At 58.4% G+C, this 24,657-nt stretch overlaps 6 protein-coding genes across 6 annotated transcripts; 3 read left to right on the forward strand and 3 right to left on the reverse strand.

Annotated features, from left to right (window-relative positions):
* Positions 1-1,209: 1,209 nt before the first annotated feature.
* MYCTH_10609 (histone acetyltransferase SAS2-like protein) lies at positions 1,210-2,616 on the reverse strand (the record flags this gene model as incomplete). Its single annotated transcript, XM_003665188.1, has 3 exons — positions 1,210-1,559; positions 1,638-2,410; positions 2,456-2,616. Coding segments are annotated over 3 exons (1,284 nt in total), but the record flags the coding sequence as incomplete, so codon positions are not given.
* Positions 2,617-4,068: 1,452 nt separating this feature from the next.
* MYCTH_2095291 (uncharacterized protein) lies at positions 4,069-12,236 on the forward strand (the record flags this gene model as incomplete). Its single annotated transcript, XM_003665189.1, has 4 exons — positions 4,069-6,216; positions 6,283-7,170; positions 8,448-9,158; positions 9,543-12,236. The coding sequence occupies 4 exons, from the start codon at positions 4,069-4,071 to the stop codon at positions 12,234-12,236; spliced, it is 6,441 nt and encodes a 2,146-aa protein (XP_003665237.1).
* A 1,072-nt stretch (positions 12,237-13,308) lies between these two features.
* Positions 13,309-15,613, forward strand: MYCTH_2308758 (uncharacterized protein). The gene has a single exon (XM_003665190.1). It carries the CDS (start codon positions 13,420-13,422, stop codon positions 15,295-15,297), a length of 1,878 nt encoding a protein of 625 aa, XP_003665238.1. The 5' UTR covers positions 13,309-13,419; the 3' UTR covers positions 15,298-15,613.
* A 27-nt stretch (positions 15,614-15,640) lies between these two features.
* Positions 15,641-18,179, reverse strand: MYCTH_2308759 (uncharacterized protein). The gene has a single exon (XM_003665191.1). It carries the CDS (start codon positions 17,360-17,362, stop codon positions 16,118-16,120), a length of 1,245 nt encoding a protein of 414 aa, XP_003665239.1. The 5' UTR covers positions 17,363-18,179; the 3' UTR covers positions 15,641-16,117.
* Positions 18,180-18,407: 228 nt separating this feature from the next.
* MYCTH_2308760 (uncharacterized protein) lies at positions 18,408-19,959 on the forward strand. Its single transcript, XM_003665192.1, has 2 exons — positions 18,408-19,009; positions 19,080-19,959. Exons 1-2 carry the CDS (start codon positions 18,478-18,480, stop codon positions 19,757-19,759), a joined length of 1,212 nt encoding a protein of 403 aa, XP_003665240.1. The 5' UTR covers positions 18,408-18,477; the 3' UTR covers positions 19,760-19,959.
* A 915-nt stretch (positions 19,960-20,874) lies between these two features.
* On the reverse strand, positions 20,875-23,234 carry MYCTH_2144800 (uncharacterized protein). Its single transcript, XM_003665193.1, has 3 exons — positions 22,690-23,234; positions 21,300-22,627; positions 20,875-21,206 (listed from the first exon to the last, which is right to left on the reverse strand). The coding sequence occupies exons 1-3, from the start codon at positions 22,946-22,948 to the stop codon at positions 21,063-21,065; spliced, it is 1,731 nt and encodes a 576-aa protein (XP_003665241.1). The 5' UTR covers positions 22,949-23,234; the 3' UTR covers positions 20,875-21,062.
* Positions 23,235-24,657: the final 1,423 nt, after the last annotated feature.

Below are 24,657 nucleotides of genomic sequence, written 5' to 3' on the forward strand. Positions count from 1 at the left end.
AGGCTCCCGTTTTCCTTACCAGGGTGTCCTGAATGCCCCCACGCAGCCCCCACTTGGAAGAGAAATGGCCGATTGCCAGTCGCCAACATCGCGGCACAGGTTCCACAGATAATCCACCGCGACATCAGGGGCCGGGGAATGACGACAGGATGAGGAAAAATGCCTCTCTCCGCTCTTCCTAGCAGGACTCCGTACTCTGTCGAAGCTATCACTTGAGATTGACAGGGAGTCAATTTGCACAGAGAGCATGCAGCGGTTCTTGAGATCTCCTTGTCAAATGACGAATAAAGGAAAGTAGAGAGCTGGTTCGCGAGTCGATGTGACTTTTTTCAAGCTAATCTTTTTCACGGACCCGAAACCGTGTTTGCGAAGGTTACACAGCGTCTTCCAATGCGAGTGCGGGTCGGATCTCCCGGCGCAATTCGTTGTGGTGATTGGCTGCTAATGTTCCGGACCGCGGTACTCTGTATAGTAATCCGTACTTCCGGTTTGCCGGCATTCGTGAGCTGATCGTCCTATGGCTTCCAGCCACCGGGTACACTCACTACCACACAAATTGCTGTGGCTGATAACTAGTTTAAGTCAAAAAGGTGAGATTCGGGGAACAGATGATTTCTTGGCAACCTGCCTCCTGTCCATCAATCTGAATCTGGTACTCCGTAATCCGTCGTCCGTACTCCGTACTACATAGTACATACAGTTGGCTCGCTACCGACGCGAGTATACAAATGAATTACGCGACCCAGCTTACCCGACTCAATTGCGAAGTGTTTTATTTCGCAGAACCTGGAATAAAGCCCTGGAAATTCGAGTTACAATTTTTGTTGCCTTGATTGTTCATTTCGACAAGGTTCAAAAACGTCCACTCGAAGTGAACTGCCCGCTCCTGAAGGTTGGGTTTGCCTGCGTCGTCAACATTCTTCATTTGCCTGGGACCATGGCATACGACGGAGAATTCCTATGTAGATTCTTGAATTAGTGACGTTTGACCAACTCCCGAACTGGATAAGTCATTACATAGCGCTGCAGGCCCATGTTCACATAGAGATAGGGGTATAGTAACCAAACCGGTTTCCTCACACGAGACTCGATAAGTGTACCGCCTGACACCCAATGGCCAACTTTAAGATCGAGAAAACCTCCATCACAAAGCACTCTGTTCTCAAAACACAACGTTCAAACAGGCTCCTCCAACTGCGCCGTCCTTCCCTTCAGGGCGTATCCCTCCACGAACCCGTCTGGATCACAGGTCCTCTCGAGGCTAATCTTGTTCGTAGCAACCCACTCCCTGACGGCAGCCTGCGAGATGCGGACCCTCTGCACCACTTGATCCGGCGACGAGGACGCCGTTTCCGTCGTGAAGGCGCCGGAGCCGTTTGGGTTGGCGCTCTCGTCGGCCCTCTTCGGCGCCTGCACCTTCGAGCCAAGAGGGGGCCCGGCTCCGGCATCTTCGGCCAGCCCCATCTCCCGCAGCACCGACAAGCAATCTTCAGGCGCAATCCATGTCGCCCGGCTACAGGCTTCGATGTCCACCACAATCTCTTTGTTTCCCTTCTCTTCTCCATTTGCGCCACCACCACCACCACCACCACCACCGCCGCCACAACTGTCAGCATCGCTACCCGTAGTGTCGGCACCAGCACCAGAGAGCCCCAGAATCCACCGACATATTTCTCCGGCCCAGAATCGCTTGTATCCTTTCTTTCCGAGATCCGAGATGGGCTTCTCGGGCCCGCCGAGCACGCCTTCGCGGCGGGAGATCTCGTACGAGACGCCCATGAGCAGCGAGCCCAGGCCCTTGCGCTGCCAGGGCGGGAAGACGAGGATGCAGGCGAGGTTGTTGTTGTCCCAGGACATTTTCTCCTTGGAGAAAAAGCCGACAATCTGGCTCCTGTTCCGTACGGGGGCAGGCCTTACTGACCGCATCTCGGGATTGGCGGTGGTCGGGGATGTGGCTGCGGGGGAAGGGGCCGAGGGTGGCGGGGTGTAGACGAGGAGAAAGTAGTTGAAGCCGGTGACGTCGAAGAAGACCGACTTGTTGTCGAGGAAGAGCTTGGCGAAGAGGGAGAGGTTCTGGCAGAAGAGCACGTCTTGCTCGCCGTCGACCTCCCGGATGCTCCATTCGCCCTCGTCCTGCACGACCTGCTCGACCAACCTCTGCCCAACACTGCCGCGCTTGCTGCCCCGTCCCTGCTTTGGCGCCGGACCCGCCGCCACCAGCACCGTCCGCTTCCCCTTGGGGTGGGTGTAGATCAGGCGGCCCGGCAAGTACCCGCGCCTCTCGCACCAGCGGACGTGCTTCCACCATGTGACCAATTCCTTGGAATACTTGAAGCAGCGCGGACAGACGTACAGCCTGTCTAGCATGGGCGGATGGTGATCGCGGTCTCGACGTCCGTGTGTTTTCGCGCTTGTCGTGTCGTCCTTGCCGTCGTGGTGTTGGTGCGCCGCTAACCCGCCGCCGCCGCCGCCGCCGCCGTGGCTCTTCGTCTCCTTGCCGCCCTTGGTGCTGTTGCCCGAGCTGTCGCCGAGTACGTCCTTTCCGTAGTATGACGGGTACCATGCGCGGAAGCAGATGTCGCCCAGCACAACCTTGTCGATGTTGCGGTCGGGGCGCGGAGTGCTGTCGGCCCCGCCAGCGGCGCCGCCGGGCCTCTCATTCGGTTTCGAAGCTGGGTTCTTCTGGCCGAGTTGACCGACTGAGGTGGTCATGATGATGGGCTTGTTGCGACCAAGCGAGACGGATTGCTGGTGGGGCACGAACGCATCAGCTGTCGACGAGCGGGGTCCATGCCTCTTGGGCATTGCGGCCGACAGCGATGGAGCGGGCCGCGAGGCCGCCGCCGCCGCCGCCTGTTGCATCTCAAGGTGTGTCATCGGGAGGGCCGGGGTAGAGGCGGGATGGGCGGCTTGTTTGGCGTCGGAGGTATTGGGACGAGAAGGACGGGGAGCAGCTTGTGCTTCTCGGCTGGAGCTCCGGCGGGTCGAGCGCGTCAACAGCTTCGGCGGCAACTGATCGCGCTGTTGTTGCTCCGAGTGTATAAGCACGTTTTCCTTCCCACGCGGAGAACTAGTGGGCTGCAAATGGTCGGCGGGTTGGCCATTGGCATCGGTGCGTCGCCGTCGGCGTCGCGGCTCGGGGTCTTGGGGAGCCGGGAGCGGGGGTATTGAGCTTTGGCGCGTCGCTCGGCGCTGCGTTGTTGCGGGGGCGGTGGCGGCAGCAGCAGTGGCGGATGATTCCTGTCCCCCCGGAGGACGTTTTCTCTTGAGGTGAGCCGGCATATGTGTTGGCGACGCTGGGCCTTGTACCAAGTGCCGGTTGTTGTCCAGTCGCACAAGGTCAGATGTAAGACAGGTACGGGGTAAATCCGTGGTTATCTCTAGTGTAGTGTAAGATGGGCGAAGCTACAGGGGTTCTCGTGCGACTTTGGGGAACTGAGCACACCCAGAAACCGCATCGAGTTAGTGTAGGCGGCATTCCTCTCCGTGCCCACTTTCGCGCCCCTAAGGGTGGGTCCAGTTGTCAAACAGAGTGGGGCTCCACACTTTTAGCGTCGTGGATTTGGATGCGAAAGTTCGAATGCTTCATCGTGTCCCATGTTCCCGCGACGGAGAGGTTGAAGGACGCGACTGGTGGTGCTATCGCGGCCAAAGCTACTCAATGCTCTTGCTACGATGAGTGGCAACTAGGGGCAATGCTGAGCGCGCGAATCACTGCCTTGAGACGGGCCGAGAAATCCAGAGCGCTCGTTCATCTGGTGCGTCGTCGCATGTGCTTTTTTTTTTTTTTTTTTTTTTTTTTTTTTTTACTTTTTTTTGTTCCCGTTCAAGCTGTTGACTTCAATTGCTTTCTAGCGGCTCAGCTATACAACCACAAGTTCTCGTTGGAAATCGACCGACTACGATGGCACCGAATTGGCGGCGCAGGCCCGACCTCGACAGCCGGAGCAGTCTTACGTCTACAAGCGCTACGCCACAACCATAGCCAACGCAGCGCCACCAGGCGACGGGTCAAGATGCTACCGAGACGCGTCCGGGAGATTTCCCGGGCCCTTTGAACCGACCAGGATGGTCAAAGCTGTCGGTGCCCCGCAAAGACAATCCTCAGAGGAAGACGCATTCGACGAGATCCTTGGAGAGACGAAGGAAGATGCAATCACGTCGCGGAATGTCCTTGACGATCCACTGCCTTGTGTGAACGGTACAGGAGAGGGTGGGCGGCCATTTGAACACCCGCGAACGACGCCGGACCGAGTGTTTGGGACCACAGCAGGCAGGATTACGAGCGACGCAGCGCCAGAGAAGTCAAGACCGCTTGAGAACACAGACCACGAGTTGCCATTCTTGCAACTTCCGACAGATCCGGTCAAGCTGAAAGCGCTTCCGACAGGCTTCAGCGACATGACGGAGCAGGAGCAGCAGGAAGAACTCTGGATAGTGCACGCAGAAGAGCGTCTTGGCAAGGAGTGGGAGCTGGAAGACCCTGGCAAGCATGCGCCGTATAATCACGACTATCCGCCTTATTCGCCCTCCAAGGTGATTGGATTGTTACACCGCTGGCGCGACCGTGCATGGACTGCTCAACAATGGAGGCTCGCACGGGCTATCGCCGGTAATCGTAGCCTGCGGCTTCCGGTGCTGACGGCGCAGGCCTTCCTTCGGCGACACACCCTTTTGGCTCGTCGGCGCGGCGTGGAACTGAAGATAGAGCGGTACTTGGGCGGGACTAAAGAGTGGAAGGCCCGGCTGGCCGAGCTCGAGAGCCAGACTGGCGTCTCTGAGGCCGACATCAAACAGTGGCTCTGGATTCTCTCCCCCGAGAGCGGAGATGCCAAGATCCAGAGGTTTCTCAAAAGCAAATGCCGCAAACCCCTGTTCCTCCTGCAGCTGCTCCTGGCCAAGGACAAGAAAATTCATGAGCCGGCCACCTTTCTCGGGCTGCTGAAGTTCATGAGGGAAAATTACGTCTTGGCTGACCGCCCGCAGGACGAGCTGAATCACCCGGCGTACAAAGGGCAGGGACGTGCCGTGACGTGGTGGCATTATCTAGTCTTTCTCTACCGGCTCGTGTGGCATTGCCGGGAGGGGTGGCCTGCGGCCATGCCCTTGCTCGCTCGTCTGACGGCCGATTACATCGGCACGATGCGCCTGGATAGTAAAGCACGGGCGTTGACCGGATACCAGGCTCGGTCACTGGTCTTGAACAAGTCGCTCCGGTACTTTTCCTGGCCAGCACGGGTCCGCCCCATCGACCATATGGAGCATAATTGGGCCGCACAGAGACATCTCCTACGGCTTGCGGCGACCGCCGAGCCGCCTCTTGTCATGGACCAAAACGGGTACCGAGCTGTCAGGGCGGTCCTGATCGCCTTGCGTAAAACCAAGGGCGAGGCGAGAAATGCGGACCGTTCAGCACAGACATGGCCACCGTACCGGCGCACCTTGGACGGGATAGACGAGCGCCGGGACCCAGAGGACGACCTCAGTAGGAGTGCCAAGGCTGGCATTCTCGTCAGAGCGGCGGGCTACAGCGACGACGTCGTCGACCGAGCGCTGAGCGCCCTTGGCGGGTCGACGTTCGGTCAGGCTCCCACAATACAGACCAGATCACTCCCTCCCGCGTTCTACTCGGGCAGACTGGCCAGTCATAATATTTTTGCCGAGTGGGCTGCGCAACTGCGGGCGACAAGAAACGCCAGGGAAGCCTGGATAGTGTTTGAGAACCCGCCCGAACCGGGACTTCGGCCGACGGCGCAAATCTACGGCGAGATGTTCGAAAAGCTCTATGCCCGCCCAGCATCGGAGTCACCAGCGATCCGACCAGGGGATGTGAGAGAAGCGTTCCCCGTGTACGACGGCAACCTAAGCGAATTCGAAATCGCCAGGCTCACGCCCCCAAGTCCCGAGGAGTTGTACGACCTCATGCTGCTACAAGACAAGCTCAGGCCGACCGGCTTTTGCCTTGCGGTTCTCATTCGCAATTCGCCTTCGAGGGCGACGGCATTGCGATATTTGGGCGACAGTCCATACAAGCCCTGCATCCAAGCGCTCCGCGTACCTGCTTCACGGGCGGACGCCGAGAGCTTGAAAGCGCTGTCCGAACTCCCGCTCAACATATTCAACGCCTGGATTGCCATGCTCTGCCGCCTCCATACCCGAGCGCCGCAGGAGAAGAGCGCCAGGCCCGACTCCCAACCAAATGCCGAAGGTGCGCACGTGGCGAATAACGCGAATGCGAAAGACAACGGCGAGCATGAACGGCGGTCCGGCGAGGTGTCCCAGGGCGGTTCGATCCCGGAGGCCATCACGCTCGCAACGGCGTTCCAGGCGCACAACGCCAAGGCGGCGCACCATGACCGGCAGCCCTGGCACACCATCATGCAGGCGCTGGCGGGGCGCAAGATCCTCTACAGCCAACGGGGCGCCGAGTTCAACGTTCTCGAGACGTTGATGACATTCCTACGCATCTACGAGCGGACTACGGCATCCAAGGGCATCGACCCGGTCGCCTTTGAGGCGCTCTGCCTCATGATTCGCAAGGCGCTGAAATTGATGACTTTCGAGAAAGTTGAGGGCGGCAAAATGGTCCCGCGTCCGTACATGGCCGACACCGCCGTGATGGAGAAGCTGCTCTGGAGGGCGCACCGCCATGCGGTGAAGACGTTTGAGATGCTGACATCGCCCGTTCCCGACGAGCGGCTAGAGGGAGCCGATGCACCTTCTGGACATGCCGTCGGAACGATCAATGAGGAGGAGGAGGAGGATGATGATGATGATGAAATGGAAGAGGCTGACGATTGGGCGACGCCGGGGATGCTCCGCTTCAACGTGGTCGGACGCCCCTTGCACAAATACATGCTAGCGCTGGCGTGTTGCGGCGACCACAAAGGGATGGTGCGGCTGATGGACTGGCTGCTGGACGGGTGGGACCAGGAATACATCCGCGAGGAGGCCAAGACGTCGCACAACCTCGACTACCACTACACGATACGGACGATCGCCTACTTTGCCGAGATGGGCAGGGAGCTGGTCGAGCCGGCCGAGCTGGACCGGCTGAGGCAGCGGCTGGAGGACATGCGCTGGGAAAAGGGGTGCACCTGGTTCTGGCCTCAAGAGGGCTGGCAAGGGCCAACGGAGGAGCAGGCTCTTCCCGAGCTGGAGACGGACTTGGTGGTCATTGAACGCTGGCCGCGGTTGAGGCAGATGATTAACTCCACCGACACGCTGGAGGAGGACCCCGAGTGAGATCAGGCCGATGGAGAGAGGCTTCGGCTGGTTGTACACATGCGCATACATGTACAATTCAAGGTTATGTAGAACGCTTGTTACAATTAAAGGCGTATGTACGGAGTACTGTACTACAGTAGATGCCTTCTGCCCTTGGCCCTGCTAAATTTCGCGTGTTGTTCCTGCTTCTGCACCCTCGTCCTTGTCGGGACGGACCCAAGAAGAGCCCATCTGGAATGTGGAACCTTTTCATGAACAAGAGTCTCATGGGGGTGACCGTGCTAACTTTATCCAGACTTCTTTGTTCGCTCTGTTCCTAGTGTAGGACCCTGCACCCTCTCTAACCGCCGATTGGCCAATTCCGTCTCCTCGTTCATTCCGACCCCTGTCTCCTCGGCGCGTCACCAATGCGCGTTTGCTGCGCGCCTCTCGTTTGGCAGCAGCCACTTTCATTGTCGGTTTACGCTCCGGTGTTCCCATAGTCCATACGGAGTGCATGGCCGCGACTCCAAGTTGAGATTGTTGGATTAAAAAAAATAATGAATCTCTACTATTCCTATTATCACTGTCGCTTTGGTGCTATTTTGCAGCTCGGTGCTGGCCAGAAACAAGGCGTTATATGCAACAAATACGGAGTAGTGGATTCTTCTTCTTAGTCCGGGGTCTCCTCTCCATTCCCCCGTTTGCAGGCATTCTCATTCCTTTTCTTTATTCACTTTCTCGAAGGTATTCTTCTCACCCATTCATACCTCCACAATACCCCTCACTCACTATTACCGGCCAGCACCATGTTCAGCCTGCCTTCAGGCTGGGTTGTTCTTAGGCCAGGTTCTTAGTTTCTGGCTCTTGGAAAAAATTCTTCCAGGAGAGCAGCTCGTTCCTTGGCCTCATCCGATATCACTTGCGACGAGAAGCGAAATCTACGATCATCACAGTCTCTCTTTATCAAGTTTGCAGAGCCGATGAGTGCATCGGTAACATGCCCAGTCGAGGAGCATGATCCTCTGGGCCAGACTCGGGCTGGACCCGATCCGTCACTGCGACTCCAAGGTCAAGATTGGGAGGCAGCTCCTGCGGGGACGCCGACAATCCACGCCCTCGCTCTCGAGTCTGACTCTCGGCCCTTTGTCGAAAGTCAAAATGAGGGGGTTGTCCTTGGGCTACCACGGGGGCAAGGCCAGGATCCTCCGCTGCCAGAGTCATCACGAGCCTCCTCCCAGACCCTCGCCGATCAGGGGTCGGTCTCGTCTGGTTCCGCTGCGTACGAAGTTTGCCGCAGCAAGCACATTCGTGTCGACTTGCCGCCGTCCACGCTTGTCCACCCAAAGTCTCAGTATCAAGGCTACGTACCGCCATTACCACCCACCCCGGAAAGTGATGCAGTCCTCTCGTTGCTCGAACTCGCCGGGTCTCGAAAGAAGAAAGGGTTTGCCGAGATTGAGCTCGAATCTTTTAGTTTCTACATCAACTCGGCCGTATACCCTTACGAGATGCGACCGCTCCAGCACATGGCGACGAGAATTGGGCACGACCAGTTCTACTTTGATGGTGTGCTTCGCGTCGGTGGCACCAGACACTACGTGCAAAACGTCGAGGTCTCGGAGCTGCCCATTGGGAACTATGGCACCGAGCATGCCACCGTTCGAGGGCAGATCTGGGCTCGGTCGAGGCTGAATTCGAAGGCGGATGTGTACTACCTCCTGACCCAGCCGAGCAAGGAATATGACCGATTCTACGCACCGTTTCTGTGGGTGGCTGACTTGGCCAAGCATGTTGTGGACTTCTCGGCCGCCATGATAGACCGAGGCCGCCCCGTTCAGATCAACTCTTTCAAGGCGCACTTCATGCGCTGGTTGCGCCGGACACATGGCAACTCGCCAGAATTCCGGCGTTGGCGGGCACAGCATCCGAGCGGTGACTATCGCACATCGGTCGCCGCGAACATTGACTTCATTTGGAAGGAGGTCAACGGCGTCCTGGGACGGAAAAAGGCGCTCTCGATGCCCTTGTTCCAGGAGACCGTCTTCTTCACAAGATACAAGCAGACTGTCTCGCGGCCGCTCCCGATGGTCGTGCAGGGAAGGGAGAGCGCGGCCCCCACCATCGTGACGCCGTACGTTAAGGACTGCTTCGGGCACATGGTTATCGGCAAGATCTTGAAAGCTATCAAGAACCCGATCGCTCGTGCTAGGATCCCGGTACGGCAACATTCGGACATGTCAGGCGAGAGGTCCTCGGCACTTCCCGACAGGCTCCCATCGAGCAAGCGGACCCGTACTAGTGAAGCCTGCTTCATCCCGCTAGACGCCATTGAGCGAATCAGAGTCGGTGACACCATCTCAACGCCTCGCGATGGAGAGACGACAGATACCAAATGGCGCAATATGGCGTCCAAGGGGGCTGCGAAGGACGACAGATGGTTTGGCCTTGTTCAAAGAGTCCACGTTGCGAATGACGGGTCCCGCAGCTTTGATGTTACCTGGTTTTATCGGCCGGTCGAGACGCCGTGCTGTATGATGAAATATCCCTGGCCGAACGAGCTATTTCTGTCCGACCACTGCACCTGTCAGGAAGGCCACCGCTCCCGAGTCAAGGAGCACGAGGTTCTGGGTGTGCATAATATTGACTGGTTCGGCAGCCCGGAAAAGGGCGGCGGAGGAGAATTCTTTGTGCGCCAAACTTATCTCGTCGAGGACCGCCGCTGGGTGACTTTGCAGAAAGCTCATATGGTATGCTCGCACGGCCGCGAGAAGCTCGGTTGCAAGACGGGCGATACTGTCCTCGCCGTACTCTCCAAGTCACCGGAAGCCAACGCTGAGCCGTACGAGGTGGTTAAAGTCTTTAGGCAAGGCGATCATCAGTTCGTGCGGCTGCGGAGGCTCCTCCGTCGTTGCCAAGTCGACCCGCAAGCCGACACCGCCCCAAACGAACTGGTCTACACCGATCAACTTGTGGTGGCCAAGCCGGACAAGGTAATTGGGAAATGCGCCATCCGCTTCTTCAGGCCGACGGAGCAAGTACCGACCCCCTATGACAGGGGCGGCACCGGTAATCTCTTCTACATCACCCACCGTCTTGTCTCCGGGGATGACGGAGGTGAAAAATGTGTGCCCTTTGACGGCGACTTCCCGACTTCTCTCCGGCAGGGCTTCGACCCTGCCCAACCAGTCCCTCGCAGGCTCAGAGGCATGGATCTCTTTTGCGGCAGCGGCAATTTTGGGCGAGGACTCGAGGAGGGTGGAGCGGTCGAGATGTTATGGGCGAACGACATCTGGGACCGGGCAATCCACACCTATATGGCGAATAGCCCCGAGCCAAAGTCAATCAAGCCCTTTCTAGGTTCAGTTGACGACCTGCTCCGGCGTGCGCTACAAGGAAAATACGCGGAAAATGTCCCACGGCCAGGCGAGGTCGAGTTTATCTCGGCCGGCAGCCCCTGTCCCGGCTTCTCTTTACTCACGCCGGACAAAACGACGCTCGCACAGGTCAAGAATCAGTCCCTGGTAGCATCCTTTGCGTCCTTTGTCGACTTTTACAGGCCGAAGTATGGGATTTTGGAGAACGTAGTGACCATCGTCCAAGCCCGACACAACCGGTCCCAGGACGTCCTCTCGCAGCTCTTCTGCGCCATAGTCGGCATGGGTTACCAAGCCCAGCTCGTACTCGGCGACGCTTGGTCTCACGGGGCGCCGCAAGGCCGCAGCCGCGTCTTCCTCTACTTTGCGGCGCCCGGCCTACACCTCCCAGACGCGCCCCTCCTATCCCACTCCCACTACGCTGGCGTCAACTCCCGCGGCCTCGGCGAGATGTGCAACGGCGAGCCCTTTGTCAGCCGGTCCTTCCAGCCGACGCCTTTCAAATACGTCAGCGCAGCCGAAGGCACGTCCGACCTGCCCCTCATTGGCGACGGGAAGGCCGAGCCCGCCGTTGCTTTCCCAGACCATCGGGTCTGCGCCGGCCTGACTCCCAAGCTGCGCCACCAGATCGCCGCCATTCCGACCCACCCGTACGGTATGTCCTTTGCCAGGGCGTGGCACGGGGGCGACGGCGTCATGACGCTGGCCGACAGGGCCCTCTTCCCGGCCGACGGCGCTCGCGTCAGCCCAATCTCGCAGGGATGGCGCCGCGTCAGGCCGGGGGACGTCTTCCAGACGGTGACCACGCGCAGCCAGCCGACGGACGCGAGGGCTGGCACGGGCCTGCACTGGATCGATAATCGGCCGCTGACGGTCCAGGAGATCAGGAGGGCGCAGGGATTCCCGGATCAAGAGGTACTGCTGGGCACATTGGCAGACCAGTGGAAGTTGGTGGGCAATAGTGTTGCCCGGCAGATGGCGCTGGCGCTGGGGCTGCGATTCCGCGAGGCATGGGCTCGCAGCTCTGCCACACTGGAGGGGAGAGAAGGGAGCTCAAAGGCGAGCGCCAGTGTGGGCGTCAGCCTTGAGGGGACGCCGGTTGTGGATGCGGGAATGGTGAAGCGGACCGGACGCCGTCCGAGCACGCCCCGGGAGATTGTCGACCTCACTGCAGCGGTCGAGGATGAGCCGAGAGCAGTAGAAACGGATAACGAGCAGACACAGTGCGACTTTCGCGAGATTATCGACCTCACCTTGGCGCCAGATACGACTGAACGAGCTAGCCGTCGTCGCGGGGGCTCGCAAGAGCTATCAGCCAATATCAACACGATCAGGAAACGGCGTCTGTCCCAGCGTCAGCAGGCAGCACCAGAGGCACGATCTTCAAAAGTTGGACGATTAGAAAGCAGGGAGTCGACGCCGGCTCCACCACGACTCACGGCACCCGAGCCCAGGCCTATGCCGGGTGGTGGTAATGATGTCCGGGCACGGCTGGCAGATCCCCGACCCGTGGTTCCGCCGAGCCCGGCCGTAGAAGGGGAAAAACCAGCAAGGGCAGGCCCGACAATTGTTCGACTGTGGTCACCGGAAGAGCTAGGAAGCAATGAACCAGGGCCAAACGGCGACGACCTCCATCAGTTTACTGATTATTAGTAATTAAGTCGGATTGCATAGCTTGTGTCAGCAGAGTCTAGATTCTGCATTTCGGTGGCAGCATTGAATTTTGAAACATTGTGCGAACAAAACTGAGAGATTCAACCTCCAAACGACCGCAAGTGCAACACTCTTCTCTCTCCGAAGAGTAAGATGCATATATTTTAAGGTAGGCACGGAGTGCGTAGAGACAGAAGTCGAGACCACGGAAACCCCATGCTTCTTGCTACAGTGGTCTCAGCGCTTGCTAAGGTGGGAAATTTGGTTGGCTGTCATCTCTCAATTCCGCGCCTGCCTTTCGTAGCCAGCCAATTAGAACCCGCCCGCGGTTGCCGCAAGGGCGATCCAGAAACAACCACCAAAATGCACGGAAGGTAGCCTCAAGACGAGGCGCTTACACCAAACAAATAGTGAACATCGAGAATTACGAGGCAAGGGCACATAGCCCGAGGGGCCCGTCAAACATGGCGGCTTTTCAAACATCCCCAGGTTTCTGTGAGGCGATTGGATGCGGATCAACGCGACCATGGCGGCCGCAGGCACCCCCGTCATCTCGCATGCTGAAGAAGCACACCATGCTCCCTCTCCCAGGTCCGAGGGACAAATCCTGACCGTTCGACTTGCCGCGCCGCGTCGGCCGCCTGACGCGCTTGGGTAGACGGGACAATAGCTCAAAGCTACCTTAGCACGGACAGCGTTGCTGTTCTTTTGCGACGGCGACCAGGAGACGATGGAGTCATCGTTCAGCGGTCGCTCTTCGGAACTCTAGTCATTTCTTCTCCCCTGCATATCTTTCTTTCACCTCTCCGTTCCCCTCTCTCCTCTACCAGGTCCGTCGCGGTCATCCAGTCGTTTTCCCTTGTCCATATCTTTTGGCTGTTCGTGGCCGGGTCCTTTTTGTCACCATTTGTGTCCTTTGTCATTCACATTGCCCGTGATTGTTCCAGGCTGGCTTGGTGATAATCGCCAACTGCCAAAGAACGGATACTTCTTTTTAATCATCCCGCGACAGCAAACCTCTCTTTTTGTTCTCCTCATTAGTCTTATTTCTCTCGTTCTTGTCTCGGGCAGGCCCTCTCCGCAACAGTCTTGACGTCTTTCCCCCTCTTCCCGTCATCGGCTTCAGAAAGGGAAACACACGCAGACACACACTCATACGCTCATACCCACACGCGCAGCAAGGATGCGTACGACAACACTGATATTACACGCCCTGTCGCTCGTCGCCTCCGCCGATGCGGGCCCTCTGAGGAACCAATCATGGCGACGGGCACAGGCACTCAGGATACCAAGACAAGCAGAATCCGGCTCCGAACGCGTGGCGAGTAATTCAACAGAGAGCGCTTCTCCGTCGCTGCCGGCAACAATAACGACTACTACCGACGCCGAGTGCTCCGACATTCCTACCTTGTCAGCCACGTCATCGCTGTCGTCGTTGTTGACATCCATTGTATTCTCAGAAAGCTCCACCTTTGTCACTCCGATGATAACGGTGAATCCAACTTCTTCCAGCTCAGAGCGTCCACTCTCAGGCGGCCTCGGGTCTTCAACGTCCAGTGGGACACTGCTCCACAGCGCTGTCGAACTTTCCCTCACGAGCACGACGACCGGGAGGCCTGTGGTGACCTCCTTCAGACAGGATCCAGATGCATCGTCCACTTTGTCGTCGCTTACAGCGCCCGAGAGCTCTGATTTGTTGTCAAGTATCAGCGCTACCACTGGCACGCTCATCTTGGGTACCGGGTCCGGCCAGGTTTCATCGACTTCTGGCTTCTTCTTGAACTCAACGGCCACGGCGACTACCTTGGGCTCCGCCACGATCACAGGGCTTCCCAGTTCTGCCGCTCTCTCTTCCAGCTCCTCCTCTACGGCCCCCGTCGTCACAGGGTCGCCCAACCCGGACATCCCGACAGTATTAGAGCCACCGCCGCCAGCGACTACCACTGTGTCGCCGGACGTGTACCAGCGCAATATCGAGGAGGCGCGTGGCTACAACAAAATCTTTGCAACCCTGACGGAACAAACCGCCTGCAGTCAAGGTCAAGTCGCATGTATCGCCGGGGGGGTCGCCACCTGCGCCGAAGGTGGTACCTGGGATATTGCCCCCTGCCCGGAGTTGGGCACTGCCTGTCTTGCGATGCCCATGAACACAACCGATGGCGCGGTTCTGGGCTGCACCGACGTTACCCTGGCCAAACAAGTTCTCGAATCGATTCCGGATGCGCTGCTGCCGGGCTCGTCCTCCACCGTGTCGGCAACGGCCTCGACTACACTCTCAACCTCAACCGGTTCGTCAGCCGATGCGTTGCCCACAGCTAGCTCGACCGGCCGTAGAACCCGCACATCCATCGTTACCGTCACCAGCGGCATCGAGACCGTAACGGTGACTGTCGACCCCAGCACCACCGCCGAGTCGTCAGTGCCCAGTACCCTCTCCCTCTCTCAGTCGCCATCCTCGGAGACCAGTACCACGTCCAGTTCCGACACAGCGGTCATCCAACCCATCACCCGCACCGCAGTCATAGTAGTCGGTACCGAAACGGCAACCATTACCTTCACGATCGATCCGAACATCCACCCAACAGCATTGCCACCTTCTCCCGACGAATCGACCACCTCCCAGGGACCACCCTTTCACAAGAGTCCCCCCGGAAGCAACTTCACTGTTCCCTCTATTGTCTTCACCACCGTGCCCCATTCGACAACCACCAGCAGCACTACGACATCGTTGTCATCGTCGACGTCGACCCGCGAGTCGCTCGTTGTCATCCCCATTGAGAGTACGACCGCCACAACCACGACAAGTGCCACGTCGGTCGAAACGCCCACGGAAACTCCCACAGAGACAGAGATGGAGCCTCCGGTGTCTACAACAACAACAACAATGACCTCGACGCCCGGCTCGGCGAACGGCGCAGTCGATGGTCCCGTCTCAGTGACAGTCACACAGCTCGTGACAGTGACGGAAAAGGAGAGGGTGACTACCACCGATACTGCTACTGTTACTACGACGGTGAGGCTGGGGAGCGTGGTGGTTGTAGATTCAATTATGACTAGATAAGCCATTGTGCGCTTGTTTTACGCTGATGATCTGCAAAGGCCTGGGCTCTTTTAACTGCATTGCCCAGACATAAGAATGGGGGAATCGAGTATGGTAGGTAATTCATGTCCACGACTGCCCATACACTCTCAGCTATTCTGTGGTTCGGATTTTTATTATTCAACTCGTCGTTATGTCTCCTTTCTGGCAGCGTCTGAATTATGTGGCACTTGAGTCGCTGGGCGGCGAGAATATTTAATTGTTTTGCGAAGTCTTAGCTGTACGGATTACTCCTTGCATTTATAGAATCAATAAGCTGAAGTTGATAGCAACCCACCTTCAAACTTCCAAATGAGAACTGTTTCGCTAACGTGGTCTAACTACGGCGGCCACACTCTCTCACCGGGACACGGCGAGGTTTAGCCCATGTCTGTGGCGTAACCGTGATCAGAAGGAAGCCCTGTACGGGGTACACTTGTTCACCAAAGCTGGCAGTTCAGTTCACTCGCTAGGACATACAGAATAGCGTTTCCGTGGGTATTTGAAAGCGAGTACAGCAGGAGACCCAGACATGCCATCTCTACCAAGCAACCATTTCCACACAAAAGCCATGCTCCCAACGCCATGCGACCGCGCCCCAGCAACCCCGGGTATGTTATGTATACCTGCAAAACGACCCATATGCCATGCCATGCTATGCCATGCCACCCCATGCAGTAGTGAGTCGTTAAACTGTTGTGAGAGCTCCATGCGGAGCAGCCCCCCCCTCTCCCCCCGGGGGTACATGCCACACAACCCCGCCTGCTTGCCTGCCTGCCTGCTTGTTTGCTTGCTTGCTCGTTCACCGCCTCCTCCTGAACCGACTGTTGTGCGCCGGCCCGCCCTTGGCCCCCGAGTTCCGCAGCTTGAGACGCTTGAAGTTGGCGTGCGCCGTCGCCTTGACCTTGCGCACGGCCCGCCTGACGACGCCTTCGCCTTTGTCCTTGCCGTCGCCGTCGCCGCTGCCGCTGCGGCCGTTGTTGGTCTTGTTGTCTTTGTCTTTGTTCTTGGCCGTTGCTGACCGAGAGTTCTTCGTCTTGGACTTGCCTCCTCGCTCCTCGTCCTCGTCGTCGTCGTCAGCGGCGGCGGCGGCGGCGGCGTCAAAGTCAGCGTCCGAGGCGGAGTCGACCTCCGAGAGGCGCAGGCCGTCGTCACCGGCTGCTGCAGCGGGCTCGGAAGAGGCGTCCAATTGTGTCTCGGGCACCATGTCGTCGACTTCCGCTTCGTCACTTTCGTCTTCAACATTGGCCTGCGTAGGCCGTTTGGTGCGGGTCGGCCGCATCTTGACCAACCGGGTGGTGCGCTTTTGGCCGCGCTTCTTGAACTGCCGGAGGGGTTGTTGCTGTGCTCCTTTCTGTTCCTCCTCGTCAGGGCTGTCGTAGAGTCCTTCCTCGTCGAAGCCCGACAGCAGCCCAACCGCGGGCTCCGTTGTTCCTCGAGCGTCCGCCTTACCGGGCGGATCGCGGCCCAGTTGGACCGCCGCCCCCTGGCTATCCTTGGTCCCGGCCCCTCGCTTCCGCATCGTCTTGTCAACAGTGAGAGGTCGATCGATTCCCCCGCCACCGCTCGAGCCCGCCATCTCCATCTCCCGCAGAGCCTCCTCGTCGTCGCCAAAGGCTTCCTCTTCCATCTTCCTCAGGTCGGCAACCACGCTGCTCAGGCTCCGTCCAAATCCCAGCTTCCGCGGCAGCCTCAGCGGGCCGATTTTTCTCCACGCCTCCTCCTCCTCCTTCTCCTCGTCCGTTCTGCCGCCGTCGTTGGCGGCCCCTTCCTCCTTCTTCTCATCGATGCGCGCAAGGCCCGTTCTGCTGGCTGCCGCCGCCGCCGCCGACATTCCGATCGAGACGGTCCGCCGGCGCAGGAAGGACGGGGTTGCGTTTGAAGGTGTGGCGTTACCGTTGGGCTTCTCCTCGGAGTTCCGATTGATCGTCGGGGTTCTGAAGGGCGCGTTGCCGTTGTCCTTCCTGCTGTGGAGGGCCGCTGCAGCCCTGGCTGTGGTGCGCCTGGACTGCGGCGTGGTGGCGAAGCGGGCAGAGGTCGGCGTCATGGCCGTTGATGGGATCGCTGTTGGTTGGGGGAACGCATCATTGGTACATCGTTTACTTGGAGTCGCCACGACGGGGTGGGCGTCGGCAGTTGGGGGGCCCGCGGAGGACCCCGATGGGGTGCGACCGAGCAGGTCGAAGAGGCCCAGGACGCGGCCGTCTTTCTGCGGAGTTGGGCTGATCGAGGTCGGCGCCGCTGCGGCCGGGGTAAGGGACGCTCGATTCATAGAGGGGGTGGCGGCGGCGGCGTGACGTGCCGAAGGCGTGCGAGTACCGGCCTCCACGGCGTCGGACTGACAAAGGTGCGTCTTCTTTGGCGTCTGGGCCGGCTTGGATCTCTTGGATGGGGTCTGGGGAGGGAGAGCAGCGTCGGATTGGGTCCGCTTGCGCTGCTGGTGGCCGCGGGCGTCTTCTACGGGACCGGACGGCGGGGGCGGGAGCTTGCCTGCGAGTATGTCCCGTAGCTTGTTGTACTGTTTGTATTTGTGGGCTGCAGTCCGCGAAGCCGTCTGTCTTAGCCGAAGAGAGCACGCACGCATCGAACGAGGCGGTGGGCATACGTACCAATGTCTGGCCTTTGTTTGATGTCGTCACGGCCGGGCTTCTTCCCGGCGTGCGCAATTGCCCAGTCGCTCTCCCATTTCTTGAGCTCGGCCCGCAGTTGGAGGCACTGACTCTCATAGGCCGCCCTGGCCTGCTCATCCATTGTTTTGTGCGGCATCGAGCTTGGGTTGTGATGTTGTTCATGAAGGACGGGGTCCAATCGCTCGGAGGAAGACGGAAAGGAAAAGGTGCAATACTTCGAAGGACAGAACCCCGTAACACGACTTTGAGTTGAGTGGGTATTAACATTCAAGACGCGTTCTTAATCGAGACGCGTTTAATCATGGGCCCCACATGAGATCATGCTTGGCGCGAACTGCAGTGGTAATTACAGGTAAGGAGATGTAACCGCCCCGCACTCACAGGTGGTTACACTACAAGGCCACAAACTCGGCAACACCAGGGCACCATGATCAGAGTGGGGCATGTGCATCTTGACATGGACCCGGGTTCACGATGCGCCACCACAGGCTCCTCTCTCCCAGAACATCGACCATTGATGTCTCGGGAGCCCATGGATGCTGGAGCAGCTGTTGACGCGCCAGAAGATATCCAAGCTCAAGTGCTGAATGCTACACTTGCCGAGATCAAGACAAGGCGACTGGGTTCCGCGGATTCCGACGAGTCTCGCGATCGCGATCGCGACTGCTGCGTAATCTGCCTTGATGCCATTTCCGATCCCTGTGCCGCCCTCCCCTGCGGCCACGCCCATTTCGACTTTCTCTGCCTCGTGAGCTGGCTTCAGGAACACCCAAATTGCCCGTTATGCAAGGCCAACGTCTACAAGGTTCGCTATGCGGACGACCAGAAAGCCGAGGCCTTCTATCGCGTGCCCAACGCGCCCAGGACTCGAAATGACGGGGGAGGCGCCCAAAACAACAGCACAAACTCCTTAGACGCCACAATACGAAGGCGAAGATTCGCCTCCCAAAGCGGGCTGCTGCTGCTCCGAGAGAGAGAGAGACGGCCGCCGAGACCGCCTCCCACTGTGGACGAGGCCATCCAGCGGCGCCGCTACGTCTACCGACACCAGCTATACTCCCTCCGTAAGCCCTTTCCCCCTCCCCGCGCTGCGCTACGTTCCCGCCACGGATTTCGACTAACCCCCCAGAGAAGACATAGGGTCCAACCGCATCTCCCGGTACCGCCCGCACCCGACCCCGGCCCAGTTCGCTTCCACCCCGCACCTCGTCTCGCGTGCCCGGCTCTGGATCCGCCGCGAGCTCCAGGTCTTTTCCTTCCTCTCCTCCTCCTCCTCCTCCACCAATGACGAGCCCGATCCCGCCAGCACCGCGACCAGCACGAACCGGGAAGATCGCCGCCGCCGCAACAACGCCGAGTTCCTCCTCGAGTACATCATCGCCATCCTCAAGACGGTCGACATACAGGGCAGCGCCGGCCAGGCCGAGGCGATGCTCGCCGACTTCTTGGGGCGGGACCACGCGCGCCTGTTGCTGCACGAGCTGCGCAACTGGCTGCGCAGTCCGGCCGTGGGACTCGCCGCCTGGGATCGGGAGGTCCAGTACCCCGAGCCCGGCCCCGACGCTCCTCGGGACGTCGTGAGTCGTGGTGATAGTGAGGACGGCGAGAACGATAACGGTGATGAAGGCGGTTCCGCCGCCGGTGAGGACGAGGCGGGAAGATGGTGGCGGGACCGTGGCGGGGATCATTGGGTGGCCCGCCGGGGGGCGCACGCAAGTCCCGTAGGGAAGAGGAAGAGGCGAGCGAGTGGAAAGCCAAGGGAAGGAAGGGTGAGTCGAGCTCGAGCTCGAGGAGATACGCAAGGAGGTGGATGAGAGCCCAGAGGGCCGCGGATAATCAGCACGACGACGATTGGTTTTTTTTCCAACACACCGCGTGGTGGTCAGCGCGAAATCAGCGGGCGGCCGGTTACGGCTGTGTCCGGCCCTTCTCGTTGCTGAGAGAAGTGAGAGGACGAGGTTCGAAAAAGCTCGCCTCCGGACACTTATGCCAATTCAAACGGCGGAATTCAGCTGCGCGGATACCGTTGGGGTCCGTAGAACCTAAGCTGGAAGGTTCTTGCACGGGTTGCCAGAATCGACTTCCGCCCCCTATCCCCCCCAACCCCCAACCCCCAACAGCAGCCATGCGCGTCCGGGTCTAGACAAATGGCTAATTAAATGCTCAACCCTTAACCGTGCATGCTGCAGGCGAGGCGTGGATGCCGGACGGACGGATGAGGCCAGGGTCGCTGAGCTCTGAAGTGCTTCCAAGGTTTTGGAGGATGAGGCCGATTCGAGTACGGTTTCATCCACCATGGGGACTCGAGCACCGAGCGACCCTCTCACGAGAGGACAAAACTTGTTTGAATAGAGAGGGACCAGTTGCTGTCCACATCGGTCCCGTTCTACCTCGGAAAGTGAAAGCACGGTATGGAGGCTTGAGCCAAGGGGGTCGGCCTTGTAGATGCGCCAATCTGCATTCGTCTCATCGCCCTCGTTGCTGGGGGAGTATCCTCGGCTCTCTCTCCCGACGCTCAAATCCCATCCAACTCTGTCTCCCTAGCTTGATAACGAGTTTCGAACGTTGTAGTCTCAAAAAAGAAGAAAATTTACTATCTGACCCTAGCAACCCACCAACCGCAGAGCGGCATGGTGCTGATGAAGTCAAGGTAACACCTACGTAAACACGACGACGGTGTCGATCCTGCAAATTCCTGGTCACGTTACGCTTGAGTGGTTCAAGTCCTTCTCTATTCTCCTGCTTAATTAACGCTGCTGATTGTTGGAATCTATGCAGCCCAGCAATTCATCTAGTCCAACTGAAATGGCAGGACAGCAATCCGCAGATGCCATCGCCACCAAAACCATGATGCAGCATCTCCATTCCTCTCAAAGCAACCTGACCTTGATGTTGCCTATCAAGTACCGGTCATCGTGACCACGGCCATGATAAAAGGGAGCTGGGCGTTCCAGGTCCATTGAATCTCCGTCGTATTCTTCCTACTACTGCCCTCAATCAACCTCTCAGCCCTCTCACTCTCTCCCACTCCCCCTCTTCCCTTCGGACATAAAGTTTACAGAGAACCCAAGGGTGATGGAAAAGTCAGGTGCATAATGGCACGGTTGGTTGGGATAATTACATGCCCTCGAACTCGCCGCCGAGGTCGTCCTCGTCCAGATCACCTTCCTGAATCTCCTTGGCCATCTCACGTTCGCGCTCACGGGCCTCCTGCGCATTCTTAAGCTCAAGGCGATGTTGGTTCATGGGGAATCGCATGGCCTGGAAGAGTGAAAAAGATGCCGCGTTAGTAAGGCGTGACCGATATAGGATGACGTGTAGCGGGGTAAGAAACTGTATAGATAGAAAACATACCTTGACGCTCTCGTCGTGCAACGCCAGACACGCGCGGATGCGGTCGTGGAACGCCTCGCCCGGCTCCCGCGTGGCGTACACGTCGCCGACCTCTTTGCTCTTCATGAACCCCCGCTCACGGTCGAGCGTCGCTTCGATGACGCCGTCGCGGATCGCCTTGGCCACGATGTACTCTGCGCTCTCCTCGGAGCCCAGATGCAGGCGGATGCAGATGTCGCGCAGCGAGATGCGGCTGTAGCTGAGGCTCATCATGCGAATGCCCGTCTTAATCACGTTTTGGCGGAGGCGTAGAATCAGCGTGTAGGTACCGTCGCGGCGGAATGCATCGGCGTGCTCGGCAATGATCGTCTCAAAATCCCCCAGGTTGCCGACGCGGACGGCCTGAACGAGCAGGAAGTAGGGGCGCAGGGCCGTCTCCATGTTCGGCTGGCGAAAGGTTGCCCGGTCGGGAATGTCGCCCATCAGCAGCTCTACGACGAGCAGCAGCTTGGTAGCGGTTATGCTGAAACCGAGGGCGCAGGCGCTCGAAGGGGCCTTCCGCGTTGCGGCCGTCAAGTGCTCGTGGGCTTCAGTGTAGCGGAGCTGAATAGCACGCGTGCGGCCGAGGTAGTAGAGGAAACGGGCAACCTGGTTGTTCGCGGCATTCTCGGGAAACTGCGTGTGCGAAACCAGGAGGTCGGCTTGCGAGATGTGCGACGTGAGGAGGTAGTTTCGAAGTAGGAGAACGATGACCGTGGCTTGTGTGTCGACGTCTTTGCGCAGCACAGCTGTCCGGAGAGCAGCCAGAAGAGTAGGTCGAATCGACACGATTGGCGACTGAAGAGACGGCGGCAGCGGAGCAATCTGCTCAGCAAACAACGAGTAGTAGAAGTAGACCTTCGCGGCGAGACTATCGAGAGTGCGGCGGTTGAGGGACCGGATCTGGTCAACCAGGAATTGAGAGAACTCGAAGCCTTGCTGGTGCTGTTTGCTGTCGTGCAGGAGAACCTGTGTGAGAATACCGAGGAAGACATCCACCTCGGGAATCACCTCCTTGGCCTCCTTCTTCGCGCCATTCTTGCTAGACGGCTTCGGCTCGCTGTCGACCTCCATGTCCGGTCCGAGCTGCTGACCGAGGGGCACGTCCGACCGGCCGATGGCCAGCAACATCTGCCTCGCGACATTTGCGCTCGCCGATGACGAGGCGTAAGTCTCGGAGATGGCCTGGGCGAGGATATCGGGCGTGAGGCGCTTCCTGATCGACGAGATGGACCGCAAGGCCCGCAGGGAGAACCGGGCGTCGAAAAGGGCGACGGCACGGTCTAGGAGGGCGAAATTGCTCTTGATGTCTGTGGAACACGATCCCTGGTTAGTATCGGCGGCCTGAAGCAGCAGATGGCGCCGGGCATACCGTTGATGGTCTGGGCAACGGGGTCGACCTTGGCCTCGCCTTCGGCAGTCTTCTCCGCGTCGTCCATGGCCACGTCGCCTTCGGCGTCGTTCGGCGGCGGGACCGAGGACTGCTTGGATGATTTTGACGGAGGCACCACCACGGTCATCTCGTCGTCACCTTCCTTCTTGCTGGCCTTCTTGCCCTTGGGCTTGAGGTCCTTGCCCCCGCGGTAACCGCCGTTCTCGACGGGCTCTTTGTCAGGTGTTTTGCCGGGCATGTCCGAAAATCGACCCGAACGGTAGAGCTTCTCGGATGCGCTCCCGCCGATGAGAGACAGAAGGCGCTTGAGATGGAACACGGGACGATCGCGAGGCGCGGCGGCGGCTTGTTGGCGTGGGTCAGGTGGGCAACCCGCCCCGAAACTGTTTGTTGGAATGCGGACGGTCAAAGGTCGGCCCGGCGAGCGCGAAGACGAAAAAAATGCCTGGAGCGCAGGTGCAATGTGCTACAGGCACCCAGAGTTACTATCGCCGCGGTGGATGGAATTTGTTGTGCTAGGGTTGGCGATGGGTGGTGCAGAAATGGAAGACTCCGAAAGCTCGAGGGCAGTCGGAGATTGGGAGCTGGGAGGCAGTCGCCAAACGTGACACGAGCAGCGGCACAATGGGGGGGAAGGTAGGTAAAGGTACCCGGCTAGGGAGTGGTACCTTAGCTTAGCGGCATTTCCCTGCGTTTAGAGAAGTAGAAGCTCGGGCCGCAGTACCTTCCGTGATACGCTGCGCCAAAACTGATGCGCCTGCAACAGGGCAGCGGGCAGTGGATGCGGCTCGCCTCAGGCCCACTTGGGCTGAGCAACCGCTTTGTGACGTTGTCGATTTGCTGCCTGTTGGTCCCAGCTTCTTCGCTTGCTCTTGTTGCTTCCGCACAACTCAGCTGGGGCCTGACTCGGGCAGCAGCAGGAACCTGGAAGCCCTGATTTCACTGCCTGGAATAGAGGGTCTTTGCCAAGCAATCATAGTCATTCCCCATCGAGGGTCTTCGTCGCTTCACCTCCAACAGAGGGTTTTTCAGGCGCCGCAATACATACGGATACGCTACGGATAACAGGTTCGCTAACTTAGTGCCGTGGCTTCCTGGGCGAACAACTAGAGTTTCTTTGCAGTCTGTCAAAGCGCAGCACATGGACCAGAACACGACCGGAGAAGTGGAGGTTGCCCTAGCTAAGGTATTTAGATCCCAATATCCTGGCATTTCAAGGCCCCATGCCCATCGTGGCCGCCGAGCGTGTATGTACTGTACATACATACACAGAGCCTTGATTACGCCGCTGAAAGATATGAAAATAATAAGCTTACAAGCATTTCGCAATGCGGAACATATCAAACAACCTGTTCAGGGGCAGTGCCAGAACGTAATTATGCGTAAAGACTGTTCATCACCCATTCGCTGGTAGAGTAACCCCGGGAGACGCTCGAACTAGACGACCAAGGAGTACTACCAAAAAAAAAAAAAAAGGGGGGGGGGGGGGGGGGAGAGAGAGAGAGAGACAATACTCGTAAAAGGCGGTGATAATAGGAACGTCAAACCATCTCTCCTCTGGGGCGAACGGGTAAGGAGTGAGTTCAAGATCATGTATGAAAGCATGCTCGTGCTATAGAGAAGGATTCGTGTCTCAACTTGGGTTAAAGGCGAAAGGAAAGCACTAAACAGGGGCTGTCAAAATACTCTGTGTAAAACATTTCGAATTCGTCGCCACTCAACATAACACCAACCAGATACGAGATAATTCCTTCAAAAAAGACCGAGCCGTGACAGCCAGGCAGCAAAGAAACGAAAACTATCATGCCGCGACGAGTTTGTTCATCCGTTGCAGAGAATATCCCGCTGTTCATAGCCCACCCCGTATCCGTTCCATCCAAACGCCAGATGCTATAAGTGCAAAGGAAAAGCCGGCGTGTCCCCCAAATATTCGAAGCAAAGAGCGAG

Source organism: Thermothelomyces thermophilus, chromosome 5 (assembly GCF_000226095.1).
Source record: "Thermothelomyces thermophilus ATCC 42464 chromosome 5, complete sequence".
Taxonomy (NCBI): domain Eukaryota; kingdom Fungi; phylum Ascomycota; class Sordariomycetes; order Sordariales; family Chaetomiaceae; genus Thermothelomyces; species Thermothelomyces thermophilus.